This window comes from Lissotriton helveticus, chromosome 3_1, assembly GCF_964261635.1.
Source record: "Lissotriton helveticus chromosome 3_1, aLisHel1.1, whole genome shotgun sequence".
Classification (NCBI taxonomy): Eukaryota; Metazoa; Chordata; class Amphibia; order Caudata; family Salamandridae; genus Lissotriton; species Lissotriton helveticus.
The window spans coordinates 1,386,243,697-1,386,270,496 of record NC_136061.1 but is presented as its reverse complement, the minus strand read 5'-3'; the positions used below and the strand labels follow the sequence as shown (position 1 = coordinate 1,386,270,496).

The following is a 26,800-nucleotide window of genomic DNA, read 5'->3' as shown; positions in this document are numbered from 1 at the left end:
AGCAGAAGTAGCGCAGCAGAGTTCTATCACTCTTGTGTTTGATGGCAAAATGCCGTGCTACCGGATAACTGAAGTCTTTATTGGCAATTGCCCGCATATGCTCCAGTATTCGAAGTTTAACTGGGTTGATGGTGCTACCCACATACCTTAACGAGCATGGACAGACTAAACAGTAGACTGCGTGATCAGTGTGACAGGACATGAATTTGTTAATTTTCTTGCCACCTAGACAACCTGGTACCTCATATGTCAAGGTTCTCTTACTAGCAGAGCAGGCCTTGCATTTCCCGCACGGGAAAAAGCCTTTTGCATCCTTTAGAGTTCCTAGGCGTTTTTTCTCTACTGGAAGATAACTGTGAACCATATCATCTCGTAACGATCTTGCCCTTTTAAAAGTAATGGCAGGCACAGCTGGAATGTCTGGACCTATGATTGGGTCCGCTTTCAGGATGTGCCAATGTTTGGACAAGATTGATCTTAGTCTAAATGAATTCGCAGCAAACGGTGTGATCATTCTGAATTGGGCCACTTGTGATTCAATGATCTCTTTCTTTTCAAACAGTTTGCTCCGAGGTATCTTTCTGACTCGTTTCAATGTCTCTCGAAGCTGGTTACTATTATAGCCTCTATTTTGGAACCTCTTTATGCTATCGCTAGCTGCTAGTTCGAAATCTTCATTGTTGGTGCAATTACGCTTTAATCGTAATAATTCACCGTAAGGGATGTTGGCAATAAGTTTCCGGGAGTGGCTACTTGAGGCGTGTAAAACGCTGTTCCCCGCCGTTGGTTTGCGATAAAGTTTGGTACTGATTTTACCATCCTGCACACTCACTTCTAAGTCAAGGTAATTGACCTTCTCTTTGCTGATTTCCCCAGTGAATTTAAGGTTGCACTCATTGTTGTTAAGCACAGAGATATAATCATTCGCCTCTTCTATAGACCCATTCCACACAAGGAACAGGTCGTCAATATACCTGCTCCAAGCCACTATTTTATTGCTCCAGACTGCATTTCCAGGGGCCCAGGCTACCTGCTCCTCCCACCAGCCCACGAATAAATTCGCGTAGCTGGGGGCGAAGCAGGAACCCATCGCAGTCCCAGAACACTGTTGGTATAGGGTGTCCTGAAAGAGAAAAATGTTGTTATACAGACAAAATCTGATAAGTTCCAACAGCATCTTGTTGTGTGATGCAAATCTCAGTTCTCTTTGGTTAAGGAAAAATTCCACAGCAATAAGTCCCTTTTCGTGGTCTATACAAGTATAGAGACTTGTAATGTCTAGCGTGATGAGTATGAATGAGGGTTGCCAAATAATAGACTCTATTTTTTCAATGAAATCTGTAGAATCTCTTATGTATGATTTCAAAGACAGTACAAAGCCAAAAAGAAAATGGTCTAAGAATTTGGATAGGTTCTCAGTAAGACCTCCTATGGAGGAGATAATCAGTCTTCCAGGAGGATTGCACATGCTCTTGTGAACCTTAGGCAGGTGGTAGAAACAGGGTAAAATGGGGTTCACAGTTTTCAGGAACAGATATTCCTCAAGTTCAATCATTTGTCGATCGTGCCACTTTTTTAGCAATTGGTAAAGTTCCTCAATGCTGGTCAGATAGTCCTTCTTAGTGATGACCTTGTAGCATGTTTGATCGTCAAGTTGTCGTTTGGCCTCTGTGACATATTGTGATCTGGACATAATGACTATGTTGCCTCCTTTGTCGGAGGGTTTGCAAACAATCTTTTCATCCTCCGTCAAGCATTGCACAGCATGTTGTTGTTCCTTGCTGATATTATGGTGCTTGTTCCGGGGTCTAGATTCCGTCCTCATGGCAGCCAGATCCCTGGTTACTACTTCTGCAAAGACATCAATCGCGTCCATTGCAGTCTGAGGGACAAATCTTGAAGCAAGTTTAAATGTACTCTTCGGTGCTTCTTGCTCTATGTTAACATTCTCCAGTCTCTGTGTTAACGTATTTGTTGCTGCATTAGTCTCCATATCACCATCTCGTCTCAGATTTTGTAGAACTTCACAGGCCGTGAGGTCATTGACCGTTAGGAGATCGGTGTCTTTACTCTTTCTCAGGTGTTTTGATTCCAGCTTAGTAGGTTTGGTCTTAAAAAACTTATGCAGCTTCATTTTCCGAGTGAATTTGTAAAGGTCTATGCGTGTTTGTGTAAATTCCATGTTTTTGTTCGGGCAAAAGGTGAGTCCTAATTTCAACACGGACTCTTCCATTGGTGTCGGCACCCGCCCTGAAGAGTGACTCACGTGTTTGGTGTTGTGGAGCTGGGATATATATATATATATATATATATATACACATATATATTTCCAAAGCCTTCCGAAAGAAGGAGAAAGGTCGCACTCTTTGGCTTGGTGAAATGAATCCTTTTTTTATGTAAATTGCTTTTGTCAGGTTCTTAACAAAGCCATACCGACGCGTTTCGTTCTCAACTGATAACTTTATCACAGTTTGGTGTGTGTGTGTGTGTGTATATATATATATATTTTCGTGGTTGTGAGCGGCTGCCTTCTTTCCGGGAGTGGGTCCGTGAACGGAAGCAACCTTTATTCCGTAAACTGTATCACCAACAAACGACTCTCCGGCTCGCACCTCAAAGGGTAAGAGAGACACGGACCCCAGGAAGGTATGGCTTAGATGTTTATTTTCTCCTCAGTGACGCGTTTCAGACTTCACCAGTTCTTGATCACACAGACACATAGGAAGCTGTTTGCCATTTTTACATTTACATTGCTGTACCACGTGATTAATGAACACCGTAAACATACTTTTAGCCTCAATGGCAAGATCTGTTGTTATAGTCTGTCTTTTAACATGGGTCCTTTACTTTACATAAACACATTGTCTACATCACAGTAAAATACTTAGTTGGATATTGTATCATGCGTTGATAAATAAATATATAAATATATGTTTAAAAAATATATAATAACATTCATATTATAATCTATTTATCAAAACCTGGAGATGGTATTCCATAGCTAAAACCATGTATAAATATAGATTTAAAAACATAGTTATTTATAGTAATTGCTTGTTCAAAATCGCAGTGATACCATTATGTAATGGTTGATTAGTCCTGACTCCACCACAACATATTTGAGGTAGAATCCACTTGGACCCTATTGATAGTCAGACCATTAAAATCACAGCTGTGCCATGATTTGAAACTCTGACAGAATTTCATTGTAATTCTATGTTCCCTTAAAAGTTGCAAGTACTACCTAAAACAATTTATTATTATTTAAGATAGAACCTAGTATAAACGTAGTGTACTTAATATTAAATAAATAGCCCCGGGGACCACCACACCCCGGGGCTTTTATAAAATATTGGCGGGGGCACAACTACCTGTGTGTGGGGGCTTGAACCCCCCCCCACCCCTCAGGGACCGCCACCTCCCCTGGACACTAAGTATGCAAATTTGGGTGTCCGTTATGGACCCCCGAGCCCCGGAGACCAACGCCACGATTATCAATGTTGGGAGGTTGGCCCGCGCCCCCCCTCCTGGAGCCCTGTGATGGCCCTCGGGACCTCCACCCACCAGGGCCGGCTCCTGCAGTGTCATTTGAGAAGTCATCAGTGATGTCATGAGTGATGTCACTGATCATGTCTTGAGTGATGTAATCATCAGCAGTGCATTGTGGGTGCGCAAGTTATAGTTCGCTGTACTAACTATAACAGGGTGATTTCAATGTTTTTGTACGAGTGAAATGTCCAACTATCTATAACGCCCCTGAAATCTATGTTTTTTTCAGTGAAAAATATATATATATATATACTTGTGTGTGTGTGTGTGTGTGTGTGTGTATATATATATATATAACACAAAGGAAATTATCCTGGTTAATGAAAGATACCACCAAACCTGGCACAATTGAACAGTGGTCTGAGTTCTGCCCATGGTGTTGAGGTCCAAAGGACCTGGAAATGGATTCGATGTAAATCATTTGTAGCTGGTCAATTGCAATTTTCCCACAAGACGGAAACACATTTTGCTGGAAAATGTGTATTTAAAGAGAACATAAACATCTGCTCTCGTACAGATTAGTCAGGAAAATAGAAACCGTGCCCCTGTCAATCTCGGTTTAGTTTGTCGCACAACAAGGCCATTGTTCCGCAGGCTGCCAGGGTTAATAGATGGGCCTTGTTGTTACACCATTGGTTAATTCCGCTTGTCTAACCTCCGCCGATGCGCTGAGTGACAGAACACCTCTTCACACAGGCTGCTTTGTGCAACATTTGGCCTGACGGATGGTTTCCGGGGTGCGCAAGGGTATCTCAATGACGGGTGTTCATGGGCGAAATCTGAAATGCAATTTCTTCTGGCTCTGGGAGCAGGATGTGGACAGCTTTTTAATCTAGAGACTGCATGAGTGATATTTTTGCTTTGCGTGTTGCCACCTTTGTTATTGAGGTGACATTTGTTTTCTCGGCTCTATGCAGAGGTCTTAAAGGGACCTGTACTGGTTAGTGGTTTTCCTGCATGTCAGAGCTCTGCGCAGGTGCTGTCTCATACACAGAGGAGCGCTTCTCTCAGGTGCAGCCACATTCAGAGCACAGCTCCCACTCGGTGCTGTCTCCTACATGGCACTGACTAGATGCTGCCTAACACAAGGCACAGCTCAGACTAGATGCTGTCTCTTACACATAAGAGCACATATCTGACTAGGTGCTGCCGATACATGACACAACTATTTAGGGGCAGACACACAAATAGCATAACTCTGACTAAGTGATGTCTCGTAGGCGGTACAAATTTGAGTAGGCGCCGCCTTAGAGCAGAGCTCTGACTAGGCGCTGTCTCATTCATGCAATAGCTCTGGTTATTAGCTGGCTCATGCAGAGCACAGCTGCGACAAGATGCTGTCTGCTACACGGAACAGATCTAACTGGGTGCGGTCTCAGGCAGAGCAGCGCTCAGTGTCTCCCACAGAACACAGCTCCTGTCACAGGTCACGGTTGTGAGCAAATCCTCTCATATAGGGTACACTGTTTTTAGTTGCTGTCTTCCAAATGACTTATTACGACTAGACCATGGACTTAGGAACCATGGGGGGAGCGGTTTATTCCCCCCAGACTTTAGAGTGGGGACGCAGCGGACAATATCGCCCTTCATCCTCCCCACCCCCAGATTTTGAAGAGGAATTGAAGATTAAGCAGTGGCAGAATAAACATGTCTCGCTGAAGCTACAGTGTAACTCGTCATCTGTCTCCTTGCAGTGTTGTATCCTAAACGGACTCCATGTGGTAGGAAGGCAGGTTTCCGGCGGGCCGCATAACTTAAAGAAAATGCTCACATAAAAGGCCCCCCACGGGATCCATGGGGTACAACTTAATTTAGTTACAAGTTTGTTCTTACACAGAAGGCTGTAAATTCGCCGAACCGCAAGTACATGGTCTGGCATCTGGCTGAGTCTGGGACGGGTGCGCCTTAGCGTGCGCATACCACTCGACTCATCACACATTGGTCCTGATGAAAACCTAATAATAAGGTTGAAACATGTTGACCATACTCACACAACACTGATACTTTCTGGTCAAATTACGCCAGTATAAGTATCCCACTTGTTTTTTAACCGTGCCACATGTGAATAAAATTGGCAAAGAGTACATGTCGAACACCTTTTTAAAAATCACTTTTTTTCAAACTCACTCCTGTCACAACTTGCAAACAAAAAGCAGCTCCGCTGCAGTTGCAGGCGTCGTAGCACACCTGGGTGGCACTCGGTCACTCAGGTGGACCCGGATGATGAAGAATGTCACCAACCAGGTTGGTGAGGGGGGGATTATATAAAGAAAGACTTCTTTCTTTATCTGCACCTTTCTCCCTCTTGATTTGATCACCAGGACACTGTGTCCTGGGGGTACTCCTTTCTTTGTTTTTGAAAGTATCCTAAACAGAGCCACTTGAATTATGCGGTGGGGAACATCAAATTATGCGGCAGTATTGACTAAAATATGTGGTAATAAAGCCAAATTATGCAGCATAATGCAGCACATTTTTTATTGTGTTAATAATTTTGTACTTTACACACTTGGTAATATTGTCTGGGCAAGAATTTCACTTAATGTCAGTTTAACCACCAAATATAGAAATAAGTAACTTAAAGATGACCAGTTAATCTCTACGAATGGCCTTCCACTGCATGTGATCATATATCGCAGCGTTTTTAATAACTTTTGATCCAATGGAGCTAGAAACAAAAAAAAATTGTTAAAATCTGCAGATTATGCAGTGGATGATGGGGTATGTGGCAAATGTGACAGATATATAATTATGCGAAAAAAGCCTCAGATGCAGTATCGCATAATTCCAGTGACCCTGATCCTAAGGAGAAAATCTTGTGGGGGCTGCAAGGCATATTTCTTTTGCCAATTATTTAATTGCGGTCATTGAGGTGTTGTAACTCTCCTTAGATAGTTCTGCTTGTCCAGCTGGGCAAACCAACAGGAAGGGAAGGCAGAACATGCTGTTTTATGCTAATGTTTCTGCTGGCTCGGCTGTCTTGCAAAAAAGAACCATTTTAGGAGACGTTCAACGCCACACACCATTAAATAATTAACAGAAACGGAGAGTTCCCTTGCACCTACGGAGTTTCTCCTTAGAATAAATCTCTTTAAAGAGTCTAGTGCAGTGTAGAATGATTTGAGGCAGGCATGTTCAGTCACTGTGTTTGATCTTCAGTGTCTATGGAAACATTCCAGAGAGAAAACCATACCTTTAAATCTTATGATGACACACAGATACACGTGTGTGTGTATAGTATCAATTTGATTAAAGGTGTAATGCTTGTATTTATTGACCTCCACATACTAACTTGAATTGAATAACAATAATTGGTTAACTGAATACAAAGCACTGACCTTTGACGTCAAATAAAAGTGACAAGGATGTAACCTACAGCCTCTGAACAGTGCAATGTGCAAACAGTGGCGGCTGCCACCAAGTAGCACAGGTGGGGTGGGGGTGATAGAAAAATGAATACAAAAATTACTTACCTTGCTGCCAGACCACTGACTCGCGTCGTCCTCTTCTGTTCCTGCTTGAAGCAGGAAGCACAAACAGGCTCCTCTAGCCAATCACAACGCTATTGCACCGTTGTGATTGGTCTTAGCGCCGTGGTTTGGTGCGCAGGCAAGCAGTGGAAGCCTGTGCATGTTCCCCACCAGGCTGTCTATTACAGCCTGGTGGGGAACATGCAAAGTGCGCATGACTGTTTGGCCAGCCCAAGATGGATGGCCAAACAGTCATGCGCACTTAAGTGCCCACCACTCCACCCTTTGCTGGTTGTGACACAGCAAATCCCCGACCTGCCATGTAAACCGGGAAAAATAAAATGATAATAACTAAGTGTAATTATCAATGTTTCCCTTTATCGATGCTCCTCCACCTGAGTGGAGGAGCCGCTGCTGTAGGATGTGTGATCCACCACTTTAATTTACTCTGTATCTTTTTCCTTAAACAACCAGTTTGAGCACACATTGATTCAATTAAGAATCTGTGCTGTGCAAAGACCTTACATATATATACTTAACATAAAATAATCTTGCATGTCATTTAATAACAATACAGGCTATATAAATGGAGAACATAGCAAACATACACATTTTACGTAACTCGTGGCAATGTTATAAAGGGATGGGGCTGTCCTTCAATGTTTCATGCTTAAAACATATTACTTTCAATAAATAGCACTTAATTCAGTGATATAATCATATGTACTTAATTGGCACACTGAACAATATTGCCTTTTATATTTCAAAGATTTTAATATATTTGATCATGATGTTTGTTGCCTAATATGGATGTTTTGGTGGCTCGGCTCTAGCCTTGACTCTTGGACCCAAGCCTGACCCCTACCTTGGCTCTCCCCATGGCTGTCCCTTTTCTCCATACCCCCCACCCCCCCGGAAAATTAGCATCTTCTACGCTGTTCAATGTGACGCAATCTCAACAAGGACACTGTTTGACTAGTGTTCATTCATACAGGGCACAGTTTACTGTATCCTTGTCCAATCAGGGGACAGCACCAAACATGTGCTGGCTTTTACATTGCACTGCATGAGGGGGGTACAAGACCATAAACTCGGCATCTCTCTCTCACCTGTCATCATCCATTACAATGCTATGCGCTGCATCTCATGGCCATCACGCACAACATAAAATACGTCCCACATAGGTCGAAACAAGGAAAACTCGATTCTCAGGACAGACCCTACAAGGCTTAGCATGCTGCTCACGATATCATGCATTTCAGTGCCCCGCATTGAGGTATTAAGTCCTATGTAAATGTTGCACTACAATTCAATACAACTTAGAACAAGCACAGACTTTTCCAAGGCATAGTTAGTTCTAAATAGAGAACATGACAAACTGACACATTTTGTGTACTATTGGAAACATCTTATGTGGATCTCTCCCAAAAAACAGCTTACTATACTACCTCTTCCAAGGCACATCCGTGTACAGACGTAGTTTCTAACAGAGCACTTCCTGATATCAAAAGCTGTCTCTTAAATAGCACAGATATGAGCAGGTCCTGCCTCAGTGCTCCTCTTGGATAAAGTGGCTGACTGCAGTGAAATCCTCAGGGAATTATAGATCATGGGTTCCAAACACAACAAAAGCCCCACCTGCAATCCACCTCCATTCACACGAGTCCACCCTTGCTGAAGAGAGGCGGCCCCTGCTCTTGAGAGTACACTTGTGCTCCTGAGAGACTACCCCTGCTCCTAAGAAACTATCCATTCCAGAGACACCATCTATGCTCCCTTGGGTCCTCCCCGTCTTCTGAGAGACCACCCCACTCTTTGGCTAGCATCTCTGTTCACGAGACGACCCGCAGTCCCAAGTTACTGCTCACACTCCTTGTACTTGTCATTCAGTTAAGAGTCTGTTTAATACAAATGCTAGCCAGAGTGGGAACTATCAAGCAAGGCATACTACTGCACGAGTCTGAGTCCGTTACTATCCCTCCCCACCCAACCCAAATTGTGTTCCTTTCTGTTGACTGGTCAGTAATTGAAAACAAAAAACGAGATCAAGTTTTCTGTAACTCTGCACCCTTCTCATCCCCAGGCCTGTAACTTTAGAAAGACGTTGACATCCTTGACTCTGCTGAATGATTTCTGTGGCTCATATAAACCTGACCTGAAATGAATAGAAATTAGCCAGTCCCGTTAATGACATGTTTTTTTCAACAGCATCTGCCTTGGTTCCAGAGACCCATACTGTGGTTGGGATAGCAAGCAGAACCGGTGCACCACCCTCGAGGACAGCTCCAACATGAGTCTATGGACCCAGAATATCACTGACTGTCCGGTAAGTGGGCCTCATGTTCACCGTTGTGTGGTATGCCTACATTGCGCATGACCAGGTCCCTAGATCACCACCGTGTTGTAATTGTATGGAGGGAGAAGAGTGTGGCATCTGTGAGGTAATGTATGACATGTCCCTCCAGTTGTACGGTTTGATGAGCATGAGCCCACACACCTGGACCGAGAATTAAAAGTGGCCCTGGCGAAATTGTTCAAACCATCCTACTCCTGCCTTTACTTGACTATCTTTTCATCCCCCCAATCTGTCTGTCTCTCCTTTTCTTTTCTCTCCCATTCCTCCCTCTCTTTCCTTCCACTCTTTTTCCCACTTCTGTTCCTCTTTCCCTTCTCTTTCCCTCTCTCTTCTTATACACCCCCATTTTTGCCTGCTACAATAAACCCCACGAAGCTTGAGAGTGGGACTGTTTTTAGTATTGGTGGTGCCCGGAGCGATAAACTTTGTTGGAGCCTCCCTCCCTAAGACATCCTTCACGGATTGCCTCACTACCACCCTCCAATCATGCTCCTTAGCGCTCCTTAGTTCCTCGCTCACATTGGTTTATTTTATAGCACTACTCATCCCAGTGTAGACTGTAAGAGCACTTTACCCTACAAACATGTTATACAGAGATAATGAGTGTATAAATCAATGTGCAGAAAATGTTACTTAAGACAGTGAGGACTAGGAGGTGTAGGAGTCACATGTCATCCATGCTGGTAGACATTATATGTTCAGAGTGCTTGTTCTAGTGAAATGAAGAGTCAGATTAACTACGTTTTTACGATGCACACTAACCAAAGGTGCCTCGCTGTGTTGCACTTTGATGCCGGTTCATACCTCAATGTACCATATTCAAAGTATTGTTACTTATGACCGCCAAGAACAAAAGGATCTCTGTGACAAAAGTAGTAACCCACTGAGCTATCAACATAAAATACGAATCAGTGATCTACATGTCATACATTGTGCTTTGCAGCGGGAATATTATCCTCTATGCTACTATATTGGGTCAAAACTGTGACTAGACAAATCATAGATCTTTCCCTCAAGTGCATTAACCACCATTGTCATGCCTTTGTAATATGCTGCGCACACAAAGCTCTCTGCAGGCTGCTGTTATCTCAGTTCAGCCTGTCATGCAGAGGGCACCTGCTAGAATGTCGCCGAGGGCAATATTGATGTTCTTCCGCCTTTTTCTTCTTTTTCCTTAAGTAATGCAAATAGCCAATTACTGGATTTACAGCTGTAGGTACATTGTAGCCTATTGTTTACATATAATTTTCACTTTTCTGTAAATATCTACACATATTTTACATAGTGAAACGTGAGTAAGGTGGGGAATTTGTGCACCCCGTCCTGAAGAAGGAGTTGATCTCCGAAACATGTTGACGCACACATGAGGTGATGTACATAAGCACAGCATCAACACCTCGCACTTCACATTTTTAATACCAGCCCGAGGGCCTAATAAAAAGTTTTTTAGTCTTACCCCATGAGCCAGGTACTTTTTACTCTCACTCACCCCACCACTCACTGAAAAACAAAAATACTCTCACACGCACCACGCATATTCATCATTTAAAAGTGCTCCCGCGTAGCCGTAGGTCGCAGCAGGCCGCATCCCGTAGAGGGGTGCGAAGACCCCAATGATGAAGCATGACACCAAGGGTCCTTTTGGTGTGTGAGGGGTATTTTAAAAAACACTAAGTGCTCCCTACCACAGTAGGGAACACTTTCAGGCACCATAGGTGGATTCCTTTTGTTTACATATGCAGAGGGCAACGTCTTTACCTTGGCCCCCAGTGCAACGGCATCGGTTAGAACAACCTAAAGAGGCCCGTACTGTAGAGAGTGAGGGACACCAGTTGTCAGCCATGGGCCTTCATAAACTTGTCTCTGATGACTCTAGTCCACCAGAGAATGTTCATTAAGATAATTGGCCAGTCTGGCCCTATGTGCCCATCATTCTCACTTTATGAAGTTGGCTTACATCCATTTATTTATTTATTTTATTTTGAAAGTTTTATATAGCGCGAACAAGATCTTTGCAGATATCAGAGCGCTTTACATAGAGAGAGTACAAGATCCTAATCAAACAGCTAAGTCAGTAAAGCTAACAGCACAAATCGATGTAGATCAAAAATACAGATAATACAGATAAACAAAGAGGTCGAGCAGGGAGTAAGGTCTGTGCATATTCTTTAAGAGTCCGAAGTAGTGGTTCAAGTGTAATTAGTACACTTGAACTACTTGGTGGGTTGGGTTGAGTTGGGTGAGAGTTGTATGGGGTTTGTGCAGAGAATTTCTTTGATGATGTGCAGTTCTTCTTTGACCTGGATGAGGGTGGCCATGATCTTGTCCAGCGTGGGGTATGCGATGGCGGTGGGAGCGGGGATCAGAGGTGCATGACTGACCCGTGAATTAGCGAGCAGGAGGGGGGGTAGGCTGGTGTTCGTGCAGGGCACCATTGTGTCAGTGTCCATGTACGGGCCGGAGTTAGGGAGGAGAGAGAGTTTGGGCGGGGGCGGTATGGATGAGGTAGAGAGGGGGTTGGTGGAGGGCGGAGAGAGCAGGGTGGAGGCTGGGTGTAAGTTAGTGGTGGTGGGGGTGCAGTAATGGTAGTGAGGACTGAGAGTGGGGGGGGGGAAGTGGGAATGATGGTGGACCTGTTGAGAGGTGGGGGAGTTAAGTAGAGAGAGGAAGTGTGTTCTGCGTATTTAGTCAGAGGGTAGTGGGGGCTGAGGATGGGAGGGGATAAAGGGTGGGAATTGTCGTTGTGTGTGTCGTTCCGGAGCTGAGCTAGGTTGTGGGTGGGAGCTGTGATGTCAGGGGAGAGAGGATTGTTAATGGTATGTGTGGAGGTCCGAGGGTTGGTCGAAGGGGAAGGGGTGGTGTTGAGGGTGATGTCAGGGGAGAGAGGAGAGTGGGTGAGAGCTGTTGTGTTAGGGGACAGAGGGGTGTTAATGGTATGTGTGGAGGTCTGAGAGTTGGTAGGAGGGGAAGGGGTGGGGTTGTGGGTGAGAGCAGTGGTTTCCCTATTTGTTATTAACATATATTTACTCAGGACATTTGTGTGAAGGCCTTTGAACCACATGACGTCACTTATCAACTGATTTTGGTGTTTTTGAATTGGCGTCTGTCGGGTTAGATGCTTCATAAAAATCTAGTTACAAATGGTTCCTATAGAGCCCAGTTGCAAGATAAGGAACATTGGATATTGGGCAACTTCAATTTACCATTTTTTTTAATTGTAAAGCACTGCAATGCCTACAGTTCTGGTTTAAAACGGAAAATGCTTCTCCAGATACTGATAAATGTAGGCAATCAAGTCATCCTGCATACACTCTGTCATTCATCTTTGCACTAGTACGCCCATTGATTTACCCATTAATTTTTGCATTCACCCTATTACTCATCCGCAATAAAACACATACACAAACTCAACAAGCATGTGGAAGATTTCTTTTTCTAAAAGTAGAAAAAAGAAAACATGCCACCATCAAATCTTGGTGATCTTGCAATGCAAAATAAAATTAAATAGAACAGCATTCGGCTGTCTTGCAGTCATATTGTAAATAGTGTATTGTTATTTTAAAGTTCCAGAATAGCTATCATCTTGTGAAGATATATGTTGGCTACCTTGGACCCGTAAAAACACACCGATAGACTATACATAATACCATTCGTATATGGTCATTCCGTAAACCTCAAACTGTAAAATAATGATACATATAATTACAATACTATTCCAGGATAGCACCTCAATTTAGAACAGTGGTCGAAAACGGATGCAGAACACTGAAAATGAAATAAACAGCCAGTGAGCAGCCCAGTTGGACTGTCTTGGGAGCTACAGGACACTTCAAAGGAGAAGCAGGAATGAAAGGAAACGGGACCTATAAAAAAAAGTGACCTATAAAGAAAACAACTCAATATGGGCAAGATGGAAGTACTCATCTTTGGGAACAACACCTCACCATGGAACAAAGCATGGTGGCCTGCAAAACGCCCCCCTTCACAGACCACTCCCGCAACCTCGTCATCATCCTGGACAGCAAGCTATCCATGAAGAACAAGTAAATGCAGTCTCATCCGGCTGCTTCCACACCCTACGCAAGCTCCAAAAGATCTTCAGGTGGCTCCCAGTCAGCATCAGAAGGACCGTCACACAGGCCCTCGTCACCAGTCGGCTAGACTACAGCAACAAATTCTACGTAGGAATCACCGCACACCTCTTCATGAAACTACAGACAATACAAAATTCAGCTGCAAGACTCATCCTTGACCTCCCAAGAGGCGAAGAGCAATAAAGAAAGACACTCTGCCTCAATATTTCTTTATATAGTGCAATACATCACTGATATATACAAAACAGTCCTCAGTAGGCTACCTTTCACATTAATAGTACAAAGAGCTTGTGAGTTAGGGATATCATATTTATTTAGCTTATTTGATCAACATAGTAGAAAAGGCATAACAGACAAAAAATGTCAACTGACTATTGCAAACATCCTAAGCTGCACACACACACACACACACACACACTTTCAAGCAAACAGACAGACACTGACTCATACGTACTCAGACATTCCATCAAGTAACAGCGCATTAAATAGTGCTGAACACAGTCTTATGTTCCAAAACAAGATTTACATCACATAAAGACATCAGACAATGTAGGATGCTGCAGAAGATCCAGGCGCAGTTGATTATCACTATACAGCATTGATACAGTCCATATTCTTGTTTTTCTCCAAGGAACAGATGCAAGCAAAGGGAGCACAGAGGCTCCTGTGCCGACGTGCGCTTTAGTGTCAGACCCTCGTTAGGGTCACAACTTCAGGGCGAAAAATTTGTGTGCAAGCAAAAGAGATAAGGAGACCTGGATTAAGATGCCAGGACAGCGGCCAAAGTCATGGAAAGATAAGCAATATATTTAAATACAGGGTGTACACTGGCTCCAAAGGTGCAGCCAGCACCGTGGATTTATCCAAATGATAGTGGGTGCAGTCGATTATTCAAAATGAAAGGAGACACCCCACAAGGAAGATTTTTAGACAATAGGGGGCTTGATAAGGAGATCCCAGTGAGGTAACGCTAAAAGCTTAGAGATTGGATTATCAGGTCGAATGAAACCTCTGGGTAGGATAACATCGGTCTTACAGCCGGGATGCAAGGCACCTCCCCAGAAGCACCCACATCAAACCCCCACCTCAAGAATCTACCCTGACTCCCAATCCATAAGGTTTGCCAGTTCCAGATGTTGTCCCATGCATTCAAGGCCCTGCACAACAAGGGACCAGCGAGACATCAACAAGTGCTTGACCTTCCACCAACCAACGAGATCCCTATGATCCTCTTCCCTCTTCCTCGCAGACACCCCCAGAAACTGCCGAGCCAATGGAGAGGGCACTCCTTCTCACACATGGCGTCCAAAGCCTCAGTCCTTCCTCTGCACCTCAGGACCTCTCCAAAACTACAGCAATTCTGTAAAGGACTTAAGACCTGGCTGTTTGAATGAACAGATCACCACAAAGCAGCTAGCAGCCCCAGCACCTCGAGACCCGCACGGTTGATTTGCAGTGCTTTACAAATCTTTATTGATTGAATGAAGAAGTAAAGGAGTGACCCTAAATCATATTCATTTTCAGGTAGCTGTGCACGTGTGAACAGGCAAATGCTGTTACTTGCAGAACAATAGAGCCAGTGGCAGAAATGGGCTAACCCGAGGGGAAAATCACCACAACACTTGCCTACTACAGTAATTTGTGAGAATCCATGCAGCACAATGCAAGTCAACTGGCTTTAACATTGCAAATAACAATCCACTCTCAACAGCCTATTGACTTTAACATATGATAAATAAGTCAGGGCTACTGCTTTGGTTGTAAATTTTCATTATATATATATCTATCTATCTATCTATCTATATATATATATATATATCTATATATATATTCACTGAAAAAACCATAGGTTATAGACCATATATAGTTAGGAATTAGCATTTAAAAAACCTTATTTTACTCACACAAAACCATTGAAATTCCATATATAGTTAGTTGCACTAACTATATATCGTGCACCCGCAATCCACTGCTGATCATGTCACATATTACATCATTCATGACATGGTCAGTGACATCACTGATGACATCACTGATGACATCTCAAATGACATCACTGATGACATCACTGATGACAACATCCAGTGACTGTATGTTTCTGTAAAGTTAAAATATGTCTTACATATTGAAGAATGAGTGGATGTATAAGTGTCTGGATGAAGGATTTAGTAGGTGCGTGACTGACTGTATGAGTGAGTGATTAAATATGTCTCACTGAATGCATGGGTTAGTGACTAAACTGTCTTAATTTGTGCATCATTATGTCTGTTGTGATGTAAACTGCTGCATGTGTTGATCATTAGCTATACGAGAGGCTATATGTGTTATTAATTGGTTGCCCAAGTATTTCTATGGGAGATTGAGTTTGTGTGGGGGTGGCTGTAAGGTGTGTGACTCTGTGCATAGATGTGTGAGCAGTTTATTCACTAGGTGTATGAGTTCAAGAGTGCATGTGGAAACAGCTACATGGGCAGTTGACTGTGTGCATGAGTGTATTGATGAGTGAATGGATATCTCAATGCTACATGTCATACTAAATACATATGTAAAACACAGTACATGTGAAAGTTGGCATATATAAATAACTGTGCATGAGAGCCACTGAATGAGTGAGTGGTTGTATCGATCATTGTGAACTTGTATCAGGGATTGTATAAGAGAGTAAATATGTGTTAGTATATGTTTCAATAAGTAAGGTGTGTTTAACTGTATAGTTGAAGAAATGGAGGTGAGATTGTTTCTTTGCATGACTGACTGGGTGGGTGAGTAACTCCATGGATGAGTGGCAGTGTGTGAGTGTCTGTATACACTGAGTGTATCTAAGGTTATATTAGAGTCTGAAGAGGTTTATCGTATTAGCACAAGAATGATGTCAAATGAGATGTCATCAGTGATGTCATCAGTGATGTCATTTGAGATGTCATCAGTGATGTCATCAGTGATGTCATCAGTGATGTCACTGACCATGTCATGAATGATGTAATATGTGACATGATCAGCAGTGGATTGCGGGTGCGCGATATATAGTTAGTGCAACTAACTATATATGGAATTTCAATGGTTTTGTGTGAGTAAAATAAGGTTTTTTAAATGCTAATTCCTAACTATATATGGTCTATAACCTATGGTTTTTTCAGTGAATTTCAAAGGTTTTTTAATAGCAAATATCATAAGCTGTCGAATGTCAAGTACGTGGTAAGTAAAAACATTTTCGTGTTTATGCACACTGATCTGCTTTGAATGCTGCCCCCCACCCCTCATTTCTATTAGGAGTACTCTCTCTTTGCAGATAGTGAAGGGTAGTTAACGCAGGCCTTTGCCCCCGTTGTAATCCGTCGTGCCTGCTTCTCTCTCCATTTGATTGATTGTTCTCTTTGGTTCATTCTCTATTTACAAAGAAGCACAGAGTCGCAATACTCTGTTTAGTCTTTGCAGATAGCGAAAAATCGTGTAAAAAAAGAAAAGGAATCAAGCAAAATCAGTAGGCCACTAATGGGATCTCTTTTTGACCTCCCTAAAATAGAAACATTAGGAACAACCTGTTGATAATACCAATGTGTATGTACATAAGCGGCGTTCATTTGTGTTCACAGTACCCCTTCTTGATTGTTTGAATCGAGCATTGAATTGTTCGAAGTTGGTTCTCTTAAGAATCTTCTCTGCCTGCAAACGAGGAAGAATAGGAATATTCTCTCTCCCTTTGCAGATAGTGAAGGGTAGGTAACGCAAACCTTTAACACGTCGTGCCTATTTCGTTCCTCATTGATTGATTGTTTCCCCAAACATTGACTGTTTGGGAATTGGTTCTTTTTGGAGGTATTCCCTGTTTGCAAATATACGTAGGAAAATCTTTGCAAATAGTGAAAGGGTACGTAATGCGGACCTTTCTCCCCCATTGTAATCTGTCATGCCTATCTACTCCCCACTGATTGATGCACCTGTTTCACCCGGACCATTTACTAGAGATACGTCATCTGGCCCGACCAGAGAGCACCCCTAGTGAAAAGGACATATGCAATAATAACGAAGTGATCACTGTATCCTGTTAACAGAAACTTTAGCATGAAACAACCTGGAAAGAAAAGAATAGGAAAACGAAAATCAGTAGGCCACTGATGAACATAAACTTTTATTAAACAACGAACAAAGAAACGATAACATAACGTAATGATAAAACCTATTAATGTCCTAGAAACAAGAAAACGTTAGAAATATGCCAGTGGTGAGAGACCAGAAAAACAGTAAGAGAAACCAAATCACCCCTCGCTGTCCCACCGCCTGCCACACCAAAAAAATCGATAGACTAGGGAAAATGCAAGTCAGTAGAACATCCGCCCCCACTCTGGAAACTTCCAAGGTGGGGCAGGGTTGCGGCTACGCCCAGCCGGGAGCAGCCCATATAAGGCGGATCCTGCTGCCACGCCTCGGCCAGGAGATCCTAACGTAGGGTGTAGCCGGAGGAGAGGCCGAGGCCAGCGGGACCCGGCCAGGGGATTGCCTTTACAACGCTGAAGAGTTTCAGGGGGGGGGGAAATGTCTCCTCGACCCTCCCCTCTCTCTCCCAGTCCGGCCGCGGTGGCCCTTGAGAGTTGCAGGTAGTCCCGCCACATGCTCTTCCGGTCCGGCCACCAACGGTCGGGGGGCCGAGGCCGACGGGATCCGGCTGCAGCCGATAAACCAAGAAACCCGTTCATGGGGCCAGAGCCAGGGGCGTCCGGCCGACATCCACCGGAAGCCCGGCCCGAAGACGGACGGGACACTTCTTCTCTCTTGAATAATGGCTGCGACAACACTGGGGGGGGGTGTCTTGCACATGCCTCCGACCCCCCCCCCTCGTCCTCATCGCCTGGTCCGGCCATAACAAAAGTCAAGCGAGACGCCGTGGGGTGCACTGGGAGGGAGAGACGATGCGAACAGGCCTCTCCCGCCTCCCCAGTGGAGGCTTCCCACCTGCACCCTCGGCGCTCCAAGCGCCCGGAAAAGGGTTCTTCCACTGTGGCGATGCTGCAACGTCTCGCCCGGCAGGGTGGAGCCCGTCCGCTCATTTGACCCCGCGATCGCCAGTAGCTACCGAACTCTCAAAATGGCGGTCGACCTGGCAAGAGCGGGCCCAGCATAAAGAAATGGCCCGGTCACTGGTTGACTCCACCACCGTAGTCCTCCACGACCTTGAAGATTCTACAGGAGCCGCGGGAGTCTCCGACCCCCGCAGACACCCCCGATGGGGAATGACTGCCATGATCGCCCGTGGAGTGACGAAACTGTATCCGCGGGACGTCGGCGCTCCCATGCTGGCGCCAGCCTCACTTTGAATTACTAGAATCCTGCAGACCTCAGTTCCGGTGAAAGCACAGTGTGACCCGGTAGGAAAAATTGTTGCACCCCCTCCCCTTTTTGACTGATAGTTCAAACCACCGATCCTTTCCTTTGCCCTTTTAACGGAACTTTGGACTGCCTCCCTCTCTTTTACATTTTCTAGAGAAAACAAAACATTAACCACTACATTAGCATAGCAATTGACACCAGAACTGTTTTCAAATTGAAAACCAACAACATCTTCAACAGAATCCTTTTTGTTTCTGCTGTGACCCTGCTACAGCACAGGCATTGTCCCCAGCAGTAATTCTGCAATGCCGGTAAGAATAGCTGTGGTGCCTACTGGACTCACTCACCCCCGCGGCGCCCCACGCCGTTATTTGCTGGGCGGCAACTTACTAGACATCACCTTCGTGACATCCAGATTTCAGCGCTTTCTGCTGCCTTGGAACTATTCGCACAACAGACCGCTACTGACAATCCACCCCCCGCGGCGCCCCACGCCGTTATTTGCTGGGCGGCAACTTACTAGACATCACTTTCGTGCCATCTAGATTTCAGCGCGTTCTGCTGCCTTGGAACTATTTGCACAACAGACTGCTACTGATGACCCACCCCCAGGCAACATCTTCTGAATTTTCATAATTTGAAAGAACTAGTAACATGTCCTCATCAGGAATTCAAAAGAAATTGCCACGGTCTCTTCGTTGTTTAAATGTTTTTACTGTTTTTGTTTTGTTGTATATATTTATATGTTATTAAAGTTTTATATTACTACTACTTTGTTGGAGTGCTATATATTTTTAATGTGACACATAATTGTAAAAACTTTGATGTACAAAGAGTCATTCCTGGAATCTTCCGCTTCAGGCTCGGTCCCCTCCCCAATCACAATACAGGATGGTTTTCAGATAGTAGGAACACGTGTGGTGTGACTGATCTCATCGGGTGTGGGCCTTGATCTACTATAACTCCTTTAAAGAGGGGTGATTCTTTACAGCTGGAGCCATAAACTACATCTGCAGGGCTAGCTGATAGCCTGGACAATCGGACACAGAGGAAGAGGAGTGTCAGAGGGTGCGGTAGTGAATAGGGCGAAAGGGAGGTGTCGGGCGGGCACAGAGTGTGATTCTCAGGGAAGAGCAGCGCAGATGGGGGGAGGTTTATTGCCCATGCATAAGACAGAGAGCGGGGGTGACCAGTGCCTGGGGAAGATGCTTGCGAGGGTGGGGAGCCATGCTACGAATCGACAGCGTGCAGAGAGTGGGTCTGGTCAAGGCATCTAAAATGGCTGCCGTGCACGACAAAAGTGTGGCATTTCAAAAAAGGCAAGATGGCGCAAACAATGTTTTTCAACACTTCCTCATTTCCTTCGAATCGAACGTTAACAGACGTTGGTGCATATTACCAAAGTTAAGCGATATTTATCGCTAACGATGCTTACCAACGAATTTTTTACCGCTAAGCATCGTCAGAAATTATCGAAGATAAACCTTGCTATTATCAAGGTTTATCGCAAATGCGATAAAAAACGGCCGCAATGCATGAATATCGCTAAAAAGTCCGCGATATTCATGCATTACCGAGCTAATGCTCTTAGCCATGTTATCCACCTCCCATTGGATAACATGGCTAAGAACTGCTCAGGGCAGGTATAACTTTTTGGAGATATTCGCGCTTAGCGCGAATATCTCCAAAAGTTGGTAATAGGAGATAGATATCTTGCATGTTGTAATGCAAATTATTGTGGTATATGGAACTCATACCATAATCTCTCAGGAAAGCAGAAACTGATCCTTTTGGGACCGCCTGAAAAGGCCTACGGGGTGAGGGGTACTCTACTTTGCCCCCTTTTCACGTTCCGAACTATTTTATTTTACTCTCTTCTGTAATTACACAAAATAGCAGCGATAAGATGCATCGGAGACACACAGTGAGAGAAAGGAGGCCGGAGATGAAGAAGAGATGTCAAATACACATTGGAGATAATATAGTGGCAGAAGGGAAGTAAATATGAGTAAACTTACCATGTAACATAAAAATGTTGCACTCTATACTATAAGTCTCATTTTATACTACAATCACTTCGCTACAACCTCATAAATTAAAAATAAAAATGAATAATGTCTCAAACAATTTTTGATTTCTAAATATAAATTTATTCTTCAGAATTTTCTAAATTTGAAAGAACTAGTAACATGTCCTCATCAGCAATTTCCTCATGAAAAGTCTGCAATGATGATTCTTGTAACTCTATGGTCTCCAAACATTCGATAAATTCGCCATCAACAGATTGATCAAAAAAATCATTCAAGTCATCTCCTCCTTGTGACAATATTTCATTATTGGTGCTGTCAATTTCAATCAATGTAGTGGAATCATTCAAGTCATCTCCTCCTTGTGACAATATTTCATTATTGGTGCTCTCAATTTCAATCAATGTAGTGGAATCATTCAAGTCATCTCCTCCTTGTGACAATATTTCATTATTGGTGCTGTCCATTTCAATCAATCTAATGGAATCATACAAGTCATCTCCTCCATGTGACAATATTTCATTATTGGTGCTCTCAATTTCAATCAATGTAGTGGACAATTCAAAAGAAATTGCCACGGTCTCTTCATTGTGAGCCATTTTATTTTGAAATTGCTTGCTGTAAATTGCAGAAAAAAATAATCACTTTCATTTATCGTTTTTAGTAATACATAATATAAAACTAACTTTATCAAGTATTTAGTATAACAGAAAGGACTGCAAATAAATAACAGAAAACATTTTTCAAATTATCTTCAAGTGTACAACATAGTTCCCCTTACAAATTAACAACTCACCTTTTTAAAAGTAGGAGAAGTGTTAGTACTGTGTAAATCAAACACCAGAAATTCACCACCAAAAATTCCTCACAAATGTACCTCAGACAGTAGTATCACAAAATGGCTGTGGTTTCCTCTCATTTGACATATATACATAACCAATTAACTTTCATCACACACAAATACAAAACCAAAGTAACATTTTAATTGGTTCTAAATTTCAACACTTTCAAATGTGTTTTCCCCATGCAATTTTCCATAGGACATTTACATACGTCTACAGCCTGAATGGCTGAACGGAATTACACCAAACTTGGCAAAATGGTACATCAAACCTAAGAGGTCAGGGAGGATCTACTATGCCCCCTTATCGTCATTTGCCCCTTCCCTTTCGCCTCCTCTTGTCTCTCGATCCTACCGAGAGACAAGATGGCGGCCGCTACGGACTGTTTGGAATGTTGACAGACGCCGGAGAACCAATCAGCTTCGCTTCACAAAGCTCCGTTGCGCGAAAAGTACGCGAACTGGAGCGCTGCCCGGTCCGCTGTTACAGATATATATCTTTTTTTAAACGTTAATTTCTCAAAATCCACTGGAGCACATATATTGAGACCTACAAAAGGCACATCGGGCTACCAGTCCCTACAATTTTGCCAAGTTTCGTGCAAATCCATTCAGCCGTTCGGGCTAAAAGTGAGGCCAACCGCCCTATGGAAAACTCAATGTTAAAAACACGTTTTGGGACCCCCCTTTTTTCTCGACCCCCCCTGGACGAACCCCCCCCCCAATTTTCAGGGGCTGCTCGGAAACAAAATGTGCCATTTTCCTGAAAATTTCAGCCAATTCCGTCCACAAACGCCAAAGTTATTAGACATAGAATTTTCAAAAAACCCATAGAGAAAAAATCCTAACTATATATACCTACTGGCGACCGCCAGTAGGTAATATATATATATATATATATATCTATATATATATAGATATATATATATATATATATATATATATCCTATGGTCTTTGCCATAAGATTTTCTAATGAACTTATCAGTCCTATAACCTTAATACCTGGATGGTCATCATAATCAACTCAGACCTACAGTAAGCATTCTGTATAAATTTCCACACTATCAGTATACAGTCCTGAAATTACAATATACATCTCTTCCTAAAACTACGACTAAGATTCTCAAAGTGCAAATCTTCTATCCAGAGGGTTTGTCACATGGGGTAACCAACACCAAACTCCTGGCCTACTGTGGTAATGTGTGAGGTACCTGTAAAAAAATATATATACTGGTCTACATTTAAGATAGTGTAATGATGTAATGACAACACACCCTTAAAGACTTATTGGCTTTAAAGTATGCTGTTCACAATAAACAGGTCAGGCCTACTGCCTTTGTTGTAACTTTTCATAATAAACAAATTTGGTCTATAGCCTGAATTAAGGTGTTGCCGTCATAACTGACTCAGTGGCGAAACTAAACTTGAGGGCCCCCCTGCAAGGTTTGTGGAGGGGCCCCCCTCCAGACTCAATCAGGAGCTCTGAAACCAAAGTATTGTGCTGAGGGGGCTCCCTGGAGCTTGGGGCCACCCCTGGAGCTTGGGGCCACCCCTGGAGCTTGGGGACCCCGCACTGTGTTACACCACTGAACCAACTCAGTCCTGCTGTATTGAACTTACTTTTTCCTGCAATACAAGCACACTTTTTCAGCAGAAGTACACAGCTTCTGCCCAGTAAAAATCTGCACCACCCCTCTCTCAGTAGTGACCCTTAAAGCTCTTTTTTCTGTTGATCATGTAAGGCCTTGTGACAGCTGGCTGTTAAGCTGGACCTAAAAATCCACAGCTGTAGTATCCACGAAAGTGAGCTAGGCGTTCGCCGTTGATACCATATTAACTGCCATTGCAGAGACTGGTCCGAGTGAACACAACTTTAAACCAGTTAACGGGTATTTCCAATAGCAATCGCTCCTCGCAAATTCATTTACGTTCCTGTGATTGCTGTTCTGACATTGAGATTCAACAGTCCGTCCCATCACTTATTCTCACCAGGCTTATTGTTTCATCAGTTTCTAACTGTTCCCGTACTGAAGCTGTGTTTGGCTCTTGTGTTATGTTCCCCCTAAACTTTGTGAGAAAAAACACAGTTGTGTGTTCGTTTTGAAAGACCAGTGGATTTGGCACTGTGTTTATGCTATGAGTATAACACAATTTGTTTCATGCAACCAGTCATTAAAAAAGAATTATTGCACTTTTTAATTTCCCTAATCCTGTCTGTGTCGCTGGATTTTGCTACCTCCACCTATTTCTTGTAGAACATACCTGAGCGCAGTGGCGTGGCAAGGTCAGGTAGTACCCGGTGCGGAAAATTTGTTGTCACCCCCAGCTTGACAAAATGGCAAAAATATGTGTTTAAAACACATATTTTTGCCAATTTGTAACCCTCCTCAGTGATGACACCCGGGGCGGCCGGCACCCACCGCACCCCCCTTCCTATGCCCCTGCCCAGGGCCGGACTGGCTACCGGGCAGTTTGGAATCCTGCTGAGCTGGTGCTGATTTCCTTCATGGAGACCTGGGTGTGGTGAATGAAATTCGATTTGCTTTAATTATTTCGAAGCACACGCAGGTCTCGAAGAACCAAATCAGCCCCCAGCGCAGTGAAATCAGCCCGCAGCTCGGCAGCATTCCAAACTGCCCTGTAGTCAGCCCGGCCCTGCCCCTGCCTAAGTGTGCAATGCATTAAGTCATCGGGTGTACTGCTTATGTTTGCTGATAAGTATAATAGTGTAATGGCTGCGCTTTGCAAAATATTGTCCCCTCCAAAATATAGGCTGCCACTTCAAGAGGCTTCAGTGTACGTGATGCAGAGAACCTTAGTGCCCCTCAAAAGATGCTTCAATTGCTTGTTTGCTTCTAGATAGCAGTGAACTTTCCGGTAATTTAATTTATTTTTTATTTTTAGGTCTTGCCTTTGAGATCACTTTAGCCTTCTCTATAGATAGTTTTTCTACAAATTCGCACATATATAGTGGCTTTTGGTCATTGGGCTTCATACATTCTTCTGTTACATTTTCATTTGCATTTTGGTTCTGCCCACCACACAAAACCGTGTCAGTTCACTTTGTACATTGGCCACTTTAACTTTAACTGCAAAAAATCTGTGCATTGTGTTCATGTACATTGAAATGTGCTCCTTTCCTTTCAGTGACACATCTGGTTCACAGTGTGTTTTACTTTATTTTTTATATTAAATGCAACTGCTCACGCTTTATTTTGCCTGCACTTCGGGTGCCAAGGTAAATTATAGTAAAATAAATGGCACAACTGAAAGGCGTATTATTTAAAAAAATATCACTGGCAAAACGGAGTCTTCAGTGAAATTGTTTAAAATTTAAAAATGTTTATTGTAAGCATGTGACAGCTATGTTTAGGCGACTGCGTGTTTTCTTTTTCGGCTTAGTGTTGGACAAAACTTATTGATTTTGCTAACATTATATATACTTATGCTGGCTTTCAGACAGCCTCTTCAGTTATTGGCTTTGTTGTGGTGTTATTAACCTTTTTCATACACGCACTACAGCATACCTCATTTTGCAAAGGGTCAGCCCATTTCGGTTATTAGGTAAAATCACTGTGAGTGATGGCATTCTGCTCCTTCTCAGGGACGCAAAGTAGATCCATTCATTGCCAGGGACTACAATAACAATGTGTGCTTTTTGATACCAAAAATGATATTGCTTTTAGCCAATGTGTGTGTGTGTATAGACGGATGTATGTCAGTACAACGCAATCTTTTAGATCGCGGTACATGACAACGCTGCCATTACAACGCAATTCGTTACAACGACTTGCTTTGTAGGGCGTGGATTGTGGAATATTATAATTTTATATTCCAACACCAGTCCACGTAACAGTAGGGAAGGTGTTGGATATAAAATTACAATATTCCTTATACAACAGCTCCATCCAGCGCAAGTCGTAGTAACGACTTGCGTTGTAATGGCATAGTTGTAAAGGCAACGCGGTGTAAACACAGCGTTGTAAACGATGTTCCCCGTATAGACAGACAGACAGACAGACAGACAGACAGACAGACAGACAGACAGACAGACAGACAGACAGACAGACAGACAGACAGACAGACAGACAGACAGATAGATAGATAGATAGATAGATAGATAGATAGATAGATAGATAGATAGATAGATAGATAGATATATAGATCTTTAGTAGATGGGGACAAGCCGCTCCACCAACAATAAAGTTTTACAAAAACCTTGACAAAGCAAAACGACTGACAGCACATGCCATACCTATTGCCTTTACCAATGCTTGCCTTTATTTTATTTTAGTGGCATGTACGTGCAATAACACATTTTTAAATATGGTCTTCCATCCATTTCCCCAAGTAATTGTGACACAATGTGGGCACCGGATCCCCACTTTGGGCCTTTCCTAAGACCAGCCAGTTAATAAAGCAGCCAGAAGAGGGTTGATGCATTTCTTCGTGATAACAAATTGTTGAATTTTTGTTCCTGATTTAACCAGTGCCACCAAAGTAGTTAGTGTGAGCGAAGAGGAGATAAGTGTCAGGTTTGAAGTCTCAAAGAAGAAACTGCTGCTGTTTTTCCAGATAATGAACATTGCCATTCTGAGAAACCATCAGGTGAAACTGAGTTAATAGAAAGTAAAAATGGAGAGGTGACAGTCACAAGGTCGGCGCCCTGCTCATCAAAAGTAACTCGAGGAGACACTCTTTCATACAAAGTGTGTCTGGCATCTGGAATGCCCCATGGAAAGTGACAGTGCCCACAGTCTCAAGGTGGAATAAAAAGGTCACAACATAATCCCTCTCTTTTTTTAATGGGCGTACAGGCTTGGTTTTATGGATCTGGAATAGGGGCCTGACAGGTTGTCATCCTCTCTCCAGCACTGTTGTACATGGTCATGCACAGATTCAGCTAATGCCAGCGAGTCAATGTACAGTCTTTAGGGAGTCTTAACGTTCACTGCCTCCTGCTTGTCAAATTTGATAAAGTTTCAATTTATTTGGACAAATCATTATTAAAATAATACCTCTGCTTAGACATCAGACCTTGGCACACTAGGAACAAATGTGTGAACATAGAATAATCAACGTAATTCATTTGTTAATGTCCTCCGAGATGCTAGCAGACATCTTGGTGTACCAGACT

At 43.2% G+C, this 26,800-nt stretch overlaps 1 protein-coding gene across 1 annotated transcript in view; it reads left to right on the top strand.

Moving 5' to 3' along the window:
- Positions 1-26,800, top strand: part of SEMA5B (semaphorin 5B) — an 827,217-nt gene that overhangs the window by 684,297 nt on the left and 116,120 nt on the right. The window contains exon 13 of the mRNA XM_078682030.1: positions 9,228-9,345. Within this exon, the coding sequence (XP_078538156.1) occupies positions 9,228-9,345 (118 nt within the window). The remainder of the gene's footprint in view (positions 1-9,227; positions 9,346-26,800) is intronic.